At 35.5% G+C, this 10,865-nt stretch overlaps 1 protein-coding gene across 2 annotated transcripts; it reads right to left on the bottom strand.

Annotated features, from left to right (window-relative positions):
- Window positions 1-130: 130 nt before the first annotated feature.
- Window positions 131-5,647, bottom strand: LOC116165882. Of its 2 annotated transcripts, XM_031480613.1 has the most exons (7): window positions 5,244-5,647; window positions 4,752-5,197; window positions 4,486-4,706; window positions 2,504-2,711; window positions 2,304-2,448; window positions 2,193-2,256; window positions 131-162 (listed from the first exon to the last, which is right to left on the bottom strand). In XM_031480613.1, the coding sequence occupies exons 1-7, from the start codon at window positions 5,340-5,342 to the stop codon at window positions 146-148; spliced, it is 1,200 nt and encodes a 399-aa protein (XP_031336473.1). In that variant the 5' UTR covers window positions 5,343-5,647; the 3' UTR covers window positions 131-145. The 2 variants fall into 2 exon arrangements, with proteins under 2 accessions (XP_031336473.1, XP_031336472.1); XM_031480612.1 differs by lacking the exon at window positions 131-162 and having other exon boundaries at window positions 1,472-2,256.
- Window positions 5,648-10,865: the final 5,218 nt, after the last annotated feature.

Here is a 10,865-nt window from a genome sequence, read left to right as displayed (position 1 = left end):
GATATTTTCATTAAGTATAGGTATAAAAAGGGGATTGGGTTTCGTTTTTCCTGCATCTCGTTTCCACGTTTTAGTTGTTTCCCTGGACGTGCGACCGCCAGTTGATCCCTACACTTCTCCTTTTCTTCAACTGACTGCCTGTGGTCTATGGTCTGTGACAGGCTATCTGGAAATTATTCTCACAGTACCTTTTGGAGAGTTTGAATGATTGCTTTTGTACAAAGTAAAGAATATTAAAGTGTAGTTATTGAAAAATGCAAGGACAGCCTTCCAACGTATGACCTTGAATAGGAATGCCACCCTGGTTCTAGCTCACATCCTATTTAAAGCCAGTCATATCGAATCTTGCCAACAACCTCTTTCGATCCACTGTGAAGCTGACAATCCTTTCAAAAGTTAGAGCGAAAGTTAGTAGTAGTACGATTGATGTTTAGAAAAGAGATGGTGTTACTGCTGCTGTAGTTGCTGGTATGGAAAGTTAGTAAATTACATAAACAACTGACAGATTGTTAACTGTGGAATGCATTAAACATGTTTCATCCTCGACCATGCTCCATTTGGCGATCAAAGTTTAGTTCGAATTAGTTAGTAAACATCAACCAAGTTTATTAATGCTTTTTATTGGTAAAATATTAAAAAACATTAAATGTAATACAAAAATATTCCATTGATAGCTGCACATTACAAAAATTAAGTCATAAGTAATGCATGACTAACTGCTCCAATGAGGAAACTTTCAGATCTAAAAATTGTCAAAATAAGTTAGTTGGCAAAGAAAGTAGCAATTTCAAATTCTTGCAGTATCTGTATCGGCACCACATTTTTATCAACATAACAACTTAGTCTTTGTCGAGGGATGAACTGGTTCTTTAATATCGTTGAACCCACAAATTGTAAAATGTGTTCAAGACACTCCTCAAATACAGTTGGAACCTACCCCTATCTAACCCTAATTGTAACCTTCATTGTCAATGAATCTATCAGTACCTCTGTATGACTAACAGATGATAGTGCTAGCGAAACAGAACTACGTTTGCCATATGTCCGAATTTCTCTCATCCCGTCTAGAGAAATTTTTCAACACTGTCACTTTTTAAACCCTCTGAATTTACGAAAAATGTAAAAGCAAGAGTGGATCAAATTGTCATGGAAGCAAACTAGCAAAGAAAAAGAAATGTGTAGCGATAGGTCAGCTTAACATAACGGTATAACGGTTATCTTCACCCTCATAATCCGTTCCCGCAATTAATTTCAGTTGGAGCACCTGTCCTCTGTTTTAATTGTCAGACTATGGTAACTCTAGGGACCTCCATGTGAGAAATGTTATAGTGATATTCATGATAAGGACCTACTTTCAAATGATAAAAAGTCTTCTGAAGGACGCCTAATTTTATGCGACCAAACTAACTATAGCGCGTTCGCACCTCCAAATGCAGTATGGTGCTTACGGACATACAGTACATGCTTGCCAAACGTAACAATGACAGCACAAGGGGATTATGTTCTGTTTTAATACTTCAATTTAATCATATGTCAATTTGACATCAATGCGGTTAGAAACAAGGAGACTTTTTATCATATAAAAGTAGACATAGAAAATCCCCCCGAAAAGATTGTCAAGGTTTTATTTGCTCGAATTATTAAATGAAGTACGTTGGATTGGTAGAGCAGCCTTGGCTGAAATTCCGCCTGCTTAAAAACACAAAATTAATAACAAAACAAGCAAATCACACTTAACAAATTATACCAAATAGTGCTAGATTAATTAAGGGGATTGTATAACAATAATCAGGCTTCATAATTGAAAATTAGTCTTCAACCGTTTTGAACCAGAGAGCAATTAGATACAGAGCAGTTAATTATATATAACAATTAATTCTATTATTGCAAAATGTAATCTTTGTAATTTCTAATGGACTTCAATTGCTTTTTAAGTTGCTTAACTAAATCTAAGGGCTGTACTAAAATAGAGATATCACGACCGACGGAATTCAAACGATCTCTCACTTGGTTTTCTTTAAAGAACAAATTCAAAGGACGACCGTTAATTTCGGTTAAAACCCAATTAGTGAGAGACAAGTTATCACATGTAGGCGCTTTAGAAGGCAACCCGTAAATGGCTGCTAAACTACCAGGGACGATAGACTGTATCACAGCTGTATTGCCTTCCTGAATTATACCTAGAGACTGACCTTCCAATTCACGACATATTACAAGCACTTTTCCATAGGGAACTCGTTTGATTATCATATTAACCTAAAAAATAACGGTCAAGGATCTTATTAGCTCATAAAGATTATTACATAAAGTCCACAACTTGTCGAACGTAAAATTTTGTGCGCATCGCTCGGAGAATGCACTTCCACACCTTCGATACTAATTAATTGATCCCCTATATGGAGAAAATTATACAGCATGGGATGCTCCTTCTGCTTCCAACCACAAACCCTAAAAATCTGTAATGAAAAACTAAAAACACATTTACCAAGCAACTATTACTAACCAAACACCACCGAACGCGTGACCCAAAGCGATCGAACTAATACAATCTTTCTTCCTAATTTGTAATCGCACTCCCGCAGCATGTTTCATTTCTTTCTGCAACTCCAACACTTGCTGTTCCCTTAAGGTTCTATAAGGCTGAGGTGGTGGTTGCAATCTTCGAGGTGAGCTATTTGATCTTTGAACTCTTACTTGTCTGCTCGATGGACCTAAAATGTCTCTTGTTAATGGTTGGAAATATGATTTTGTCATTATTTAAAAAAACCACTTGATTTAAAATCTCACCCACATCTTGGGGTCTGAAAAGTAACACCTTTGTTTATTCATTTATAGCTGTTCCACCTAAGTGACTGATAAGTGCTGCCACATCGTGTTGAATTGTGATACTATCTGATTAGTGATTATTCAATTGGGTAGTGTATACTCTAATTTAAATTATATGAGGTAGAAAACATTTCTTAACTTATTTACAGAGATCAAATTACATGTAAAGGTAAAGGCAAAAATCTATGGAGGCATGAATGGAATGTTTGTAATTTGTAATTCAACAAATTTGTTTTTTGTTGTTTAAGCAGTCCTTGTGCACTTATACAGTGTCACAAGCATGTGACAGAATATTAACAAAAAAAAACCTGAATTTGCAATTAAAAATGTAATTAACCTACCTTGTAAATATTCGAAAGAAACTGGTGCACATATACAGAGTTGCAGCAAATGATTACTAGTGTGCTGATGTATAAGAGTGGTGCAGCATACGATTATTAATCTCCCTGTATTACCTTTGTACAAAGTTACACTAGTAAAATATGCAATATTGAAGTAATTATAATTTTTATGACTTTAAATTATTCAATGTAACAGCAATATTTGAAAAAAATTTACAAAATCAATTGTAAGATCACTAAGAACTAATAATATATCGTGGATTCAAAGAGTTTATGTGTACAACGTACATCTCTCTTCAGGGTTGCCAGATGTCAGGCATTCAGCCGTAGTCTCAGGTTTTACATCATGCTCTCCGGTCTCCGGCAGGCGCGAATATAACTCCGGCAGAACAATAAATTTCAATTTAATACTTTTCAAATAGGTCAAACGATACCTTTTGAAGCACCTAATAACACCTTCATTTTTTAATATGACAAAATCACAAATAAGATTTCTATGACTTTGTATTAAAAAACAAAAAAAAATACTAACACTTGCAAGAAAATTAGAAAAATATGTTTAACTTTCTTGTTTTGACTATTTATGTGTAAACAGCGATGTTGATGTTTATGTTTCAATTATTAAATTAAGTGCACTGTATTTACCCTTATACAGTACACTCTCGATAATGTAAATACGCGTTGATATGAACATCTCGCTAATGTGAACATCAAAATTGTTAACATTGGACACAGCATAGTGTGAACAGCGGCAACCCCCGATAATATGAACTGCGTGAATACCTGCGCCCTTGCCATTTATCATGTAAATTTCCATTAGTCTATTTATATCACTTGATTAGAACGTTGTCTTTTGTGCTGAAATGATAATGCTATGTTATCTTAGTCAGCCTTAGTCGTATAAGAATTATTTAAAGTGACAATCTCCCCAACACGCCCCTGGACTTTTGACCCAAAGTACTAACTGTGGTGGAATAACTATTAATCAATAAACAATGGTAACATTGAATAAATAAATGTATTTTTTTACAGATTTCAGTCAAGCATTTTTCCAATTCATATTTGGGAAGTGTATATGTACCTAAAAAAAGAAAGACCGTTTCTACTTGTGTTTTTCTAAACTCACTCATGTGTTTTATGAGAGTTGTACTATTTGCAAAATGCAATTTGAATCCATTAAAACAAGTTCAATATAAAAATTTCTGATCCTCAGAAACCTGATTCTGAGGTTTCTTATAATATGAGAGAAGTTTCTATCATAACTCCGAGCATAACTCAAATACCAAATTTAACATAAAAAAAGTGATTGAGCACATACCTGGAGAGTGTCTCATTTGAAAGACTTGTTCATAATGAGTATTCTCAGTTGGTGGATGATTTAAGCTCAAGTTACTCTGGACGGCATTGTCAATATCGCTAAGATCAAACCTAAATATCTCTCCAGGCGGATAATTATTAACATTAATTGAAGTCGCTTCTAAGGAACATGCGTCAGTTCTTTCTGGAAGAGACATTCCCCTTTGGAGGACAGGGTGGGATCTAAATATTAAGAATTAAAAAAAGCAGTTGACAAATGCATCAAACCTTGAAGTAGAAGACTCGGGCACCACCTGTAACGGTTCTACACCAGGTGGTAAGGCAATAGCTGCTAAAGGGGGAAGTGGTAGGGGTGATGTTGGATCTCGTGTAGGAAGTAACGGTGCACTACGTGGCTCTGGTAATTTACTATACAAGTTCTCTCCCGGGCTCAATATTCGTAAATCGTACAGTTTCCCTCTAATGCTTTCTACCCAGTCTAACATCAACTCCCACGTAGGTGCCGCTAAACGTACTACATCAGTCGTTAAACTAATTACAAATTCGAATTCTTGATCACGAGGACAGATCGTAGGAGAGATGTGTTTTGTATCATTTAAAGCTATAAATTGATCGGGCTTATGCGAAACAGCTGCTTTACAGTCTATGTAAGTTTCTAAATATGCTTCGACATCATCATGGACACAAAAAACAGTCCAAACACGTTCCTTCTTCTACAAGAGACTATGTTAAGTTATGCACAGCATAGCAGCCTCATACCTTTCGTAAATCCTTAGTACAATATCTCGTTAACCAACTGTTTTTGTGTATCTCACGAAATAACGAATCGCCAAATTGACGAGAATTTATTTCGGCCATTACTGTGAGCGAGAGATATTTATTTAAAATCAAGCAGAATCACATTTTCCTTTGTTAACAGTTGTGGAAGAGGATGTTGCTGGAAGGGCCTTCGCTAAATATACGAATTCCATATTATTGTCATCACTTCTAAACATTTTTTAAGGAGATGTGGACGATGGATTTCTAAAACAATACTTTCATTTATTCAATTTTCCAGTTTTTATGATCAGATGTGTTTTCAGATGTTTTCTGTTTTCATATGTGACTGTATTCTTTATTCATTGGTGACAAGTGACATGCGTCAGACATGTTTTGTCTGTCACTTATCAGGATCTCAGTTGATGCTGGAGGTCCATACTTTTGCCACAGACACTGCCACAGATCACATAAATATTCACGGACTATAGAATGGGTACGACTGCTATGTATATAAAAGTCCAACTTTTCCTTAAATTAATAAAGGCCGCTTGACATGGTGCAATACCAAGCGCAAGAACTTGGTGCATTCCATTTCAATTGCTACATGTCTACAGAAGAAGAACATGGATTTCAAAACAAAGTTACTAAGCTCAAACAAAAATTAAATTTTGATTGGTTGGGGAAGCATGAAAATTACAAAAATAAATAAGATTAATAATAAAAAAAGTAATGATTGCGTTGCGTCCCTCAGCAGTCAGCATCATAGTTGACACCGATGTAAAAACAACTAGATTTATCCCTAGAATTTCGCGGTTCATGTAGGTTAGCTCCACTTCTTGATCAGCTGGCTTTGGATTGCGTATGCCTTTCGCAATTTCTCTTGCAACTTGCATACAATTGCAATTTTTATTACTCCGTGTCGAGCGAGTTTAAGCTTAGTTCTTTGTGGGTTCAAAACTTCCACTAGTGTTCGAATTTAACGTAATATCACTTTAATGATGTTCGTTACTCATCATTGTATTGTATTTCAGATTCAAAAAATGCATACGAGCTCCAATCAACAACAAAACCAGAGTATATGCATGTTAAAATAAATAGAATGCCGATGAAAAGTTTTAAATATTTCAACGGTCTGCGGTAGTTCTTATTAGCATCTATTCCATTAGAGACACAAAACGCCAAAACCAAACTGATGGTGCCTATAGATGTTATATAGTAGCCGTTACTACATAATTAGAGAATAACGGAACTGTTTAAATTACATTTTATAATTTTTATAGTTAGTGCGTTTGTGGAATTTCTGGTAAGAAATATAATAAGAGGACTTTATGCCAAAAACATCATCAATGGAAAAGAAAACGTACCAATAACATTCATTCTATCAACGCTTCCGTGCCTCGTACGTACCTACTGCACATTCGACTTATACTGTAGTACCTGAAAGGTTTCAGTTTTACCGTTTTTGCCACAGAAATTGATGTATACCTAAATACCTATGAACAACTAGTTTCAAATAAAATGATGTAGGTCACATCATTCAACCGCTCTCATGAACTTGTGCCTCCACTTGCGCCATATGTTAAAGTATTTCGTCAAAGAAAAAAAAGAAGGTGCGCGTGTTTGGTTTCCCCTTGAACATCATGCCTGTACAAGTATTATACAATAACGCTTTTAATTTGATTGTTTCCATGATACGGGTTAGGTATTTGAGGACGCTTTCCTTCTCATTGGCAGAGGTATAAAGAAAACGTTTTCTTCCTTCCAAAGCTATTGTCATTTTCAGAACATTTCCCAAAATGAGAAAAGTAGGTGTTTTGTTCGTCCGTTCGGTGCTCAAAGTGGTAGAGAGTGTTCCTGACGACCTGTTGATTTGGCATGTTCGCAAAAGACCTGTGGAGACTAAAGACCTCCCAAACAGTACATTTCCTTGCTCCTTTACTAGTAGGTACTACAGTGACCTGCAGGAGCGGACTGGCACGGGGGGGCGGGTGGCGATTGCCACCTAGCCTGTAGATCATAATGGCCCGTTGGAAATTTATAAGTATGTGCTGTATTTAGTTTCTTGCACTATTAATAAATTATTAACACGTTTCTCTAATTGGGGTTGATGTTAGGTTGTTAAAAAATTCTGATTTAATTGAAGTGTTTTACAATGAATTTATCATTTTTTGTCGTTGCATGAAAGTGCTGAAATACAATGATAGGCGACGCACCTCGTGTGGATTGTATATTTTGTTACTTTTAATTATCAGCTGCAATTTAAAAAAAACTGTATGGTAATTGATTTTCGAGAAAGGAGTACTTTAAAATGTTTCTGTGGTGCACCTCAGAGCTACCCCCCCCCCTCGCCAGCTTCATTACTACACTAATACTAAGTACCCAGTCCGCCCCTGTGTATAACCTTCCTTTTTTACCAAAATTCAACTACACCAAAATTTCTCGGGAAAACACTTTTTCTTATTAATTTGGGTTGGGTGCGTAGAATCCCAATCAATTCGTACTTTTTCGATCAAAAGTTATAGACTAGAAACCAATTTCGAAAAAAATTCAAAGCGGGTTGTAACTTTTGAACTAGTAGCCCAATCCTGGAACTGTTTGAAATTATGGATTCTACAGGCCACATTCTATAAGAAAAATCTTTTTCCGGGTCGATCCGAAACAATTTTTATTTCGGGGTTCAAAAAAATCGGATTTATGGCTCAGTGGTAAAGCATTGGGTTATAAATCCGGAGGTCGGGTGTTCGAACCTGGGTTGAGGTGAATTTTTCATCTGTGGCGGAGATGGAAATTACCTTAGACCAGTTCCGAGTATTCTACCGGCTACTCCGAATTAGGTTTTCCTGCAGTTCTCCTAATTCGTAAGGTAAATACCGGAGTAGTATAGACCAACTTAAGACCTTCTGCAGAGGCACCTCTAAATAGCATTATGCGGGTCACTCTGTAATTGGGCGCATGCCCGTTGAGGGCCCAAAACAAGAGAGGGATGATAATAGATAATAGATAATAATAAAAGGCAGTTTTAACCTTCCTTTTTTACCAAAAGTCGATTGCACCAAAATTTATCGGGACACTTTTTCTTATTAATTTGGGTGCGTAGAATCCAAATCAATTCGTACTTTTTCGATCAGACTTCTCAATCAAAAGTTATAGACTAGAAACCAATTACGAAAAAAAAATTCAAAGGGTTGTAACTTTTGAACTAGTAGCCCAATCTTTGGGACTGTTTGAAATTATGGATTCTACAGCCCACATTCTATAAGAAAATTTTCCGGGTCGATCTGAGACAATTTTTTTTTGGGGCTCAAAAAAAGGCAGTGTATAACCAGGGGCGCACTGGCCCGGGGGGGCGGGTGGCGATTGCCACCTGGCCTGTAGATCATAATGGCCCTTTGGAAATTTATGAGTATGTGCTGTATTTAGTTTCTTGCACTATTAATAAATTATTAACACGTTTCTCTAATATTGGGGTTGATGTTAGGTTGTTAAAAAATTCTGTTTTAATTGAAGTGTTTTACAATGAATTTATCATTTTTTGTCGTAGCATGAAAGTGCTGAAATACAATGATAGGCGACGCACCTCGTGTGGATTGTATATTTTGTTACTTTTAATTATCAGGTGCAATTTAAAAAAAACGGCATGGTAATTTATTTTCGAGAAAGGAGTACTTTAAAATGTTTTTGTGGTGCACCTCAGAGCTAACCCCCCCCCCCCTTTCATTACTACACTAATACTTTAATGGCCCGTAACCTATGCAATTCCACCTGGCTCGCAGTTACCCAGTCCGCCCCTGGTGACCTGAAATATTGGATAAAGATTTATGCAAATCGTGGCCCTGTTTTTGGCAAGATATTTGAAGTGGCCAAAAATCGTCGGACCTTCGAGTTTGTATGCAGTCAAAACTTCAAATACGAACAATCGGCAATTATTGATCAGTAATAAACCGTTTAATTTGTAAAATTTCAAATTAACATTTATAATTAAATTAATTATAGTTTGAACCTTTTACAATATGATTAAATTTTAATAAGTGCACGCTAAATGGAGTGCGATTGATATAAAGAAATTAACACTTGTAATACAGTGATTTGTAAGAAATTGTTTGAATGAAATGCATAGATGCTTTCCCCAATTTTTTAGACCGTTACATATAGAACAGCGAAAGCTACAATATTTATAATATTAATGGGTTGATACTACAATAATTAATTATTTCTATAAAATTTGTTAGTTTCTCATAGTAGGTAACTATTTCATTGTTCGAAATACGTTAGCTATTATTCGGTGCACGAGAGTATTTAGAATATTATGTAATAAACGTAACACAAGAGTTGCTCCGGAATTACAATTTACTGTTAAATAAATTACGTATACCTACGTAATGTTAAAATGTTAAATTAGAGCACATACAACAGTAATGAATTTTTTACGACAGAGGGCTCTTGTAAAGCTAGTTGTACCTACTTTTTTTCACTAATTTCAACACGAGCTCTGCTTGTAGGAAGCAGTAACAGTTAAATTAGCCTAATATAGCTATCCAACCATTACTAAAACTGCGTAAGTAATTAAGTATAGTCAAATAAGGAACGATCCGTAGTACCTATGTTCCGCATACAAATTTATTTAGGAAAAATGACATTGACACAAAATGAAAAATACGATTTTCGAAACAAATGATCAAAACTCAGAAAAACACAATAATTGGGATAAAAATTTGTATTGGTAGGTATATCTTTTATTCTTTTATTAACGAACTCCTAGCGAGTTCATAACTTTGCGATGTCTGTCCGCCTGTCCGTTGCACGAACCTTGAAAATGAATTTATTTTATTTTATTTATTTGTTTAACCGGGCACCATACAGAATAAAAATTCCAATGACATGGCACTGGGGCTCTGAACAAACATTAGGACTTATTATTTATTATTGAATTTAGGGGATCGTGAAAAAAGTCGATATCATTCAGTGAGGAGAACTTATTTAAAGTGATCAAGATCTTAATAAGTGGGGAAGTTGTGTTGCTAACTGCAAAAATAGTAGTATTTTTCCTTGGCTTAACAAATGGTACCTTAAGCTTAATTTCTTGAAGTAATTCGGAAGAGTTTAACAAATTGTGAAGACAAAAATTGTGGAGGCAATGCACCGTCGGGTTTCTAACCTCGTTATATTTAAACCGAAAGTACTATTTAAGTAATTAAGCTGGGTACCGTAAGAGATCAAATGTGGATAATTGACGTAAAAAACATTACTCGATGAACTTTTTCTGCACTTTTTCGATCATGTCTGAGTATTTGAGAGTTTGAGGAGACCAGATACATGCAGCATACTCAAGCTTGGATCTAATGAACGCATTATATTAAATATATAAGGTTACCATTGTCTATATATTTGTGAAATTGAGTGTATTTCTGATAACGAAACCAAGAAGTTTGTAACACTCATTTGTTAGGTATTCAATGTGTAAGTTGAAGTTAAGATTGGTATTGAAAAACACGCCCAGGTCCTTAACGGAGGCGACTCTTAGTAAGATCTTTCCATTCATCTTATAGTCAAAAAGTAAGAGATTTTTCGATCTAGTAAAGGTTAGGACTTTACACTTATCGATATTTACTTAGTTTCAGTTGT

The sequence above is a fragment of the Photinus pyralis genome, unplaced genomic scaffold (assembly GCF_008802855.1).
Source record: "Photinus pyralis isolate 1611_PpyrPB1 unplaced genomic scaffold, Ppyr1.3 Ppyr1.4_LG3a, whole genome shotgun sequence".
In the NCBI taxonomy this organism is placed as follows: Eukaryota; Metazoa; Arthropoda; class Insecta; order Coleoptera; family Lampyridae; genus Photinus; species Photinus pyralis.
The sequence above is the reverse complement of the archived record's forward strand: the minus strand, read 5'-3'. Positions and strand labels throughout refer to the sequence as shown.

Excerpts from the sequence above, each read along its gene's own strand:
- LOC116165882 (XM_031480612.1), bottom strand. The coding sequence starts at position 5,342 with ATGGCCGAAATAAATTCTCGTCAATTTGGCGATTCGTTATTTCGTGAG. Across the intron at positions 2,712-4,485 it reads TCAAATGAGACACTCTCCAG|GTCCATCGAGCAGACAAGTA; the intron begins GTATGTGCTCAA and ends GAGACATTTTAG. Across the intron at positions 2,257-2,303 it reads CGACAAGTTGTGGACTTTAT|GTTAATATGATAATCAAACG; the intron begins GTAATAATCTTT and ends GTTATTTTTTAG.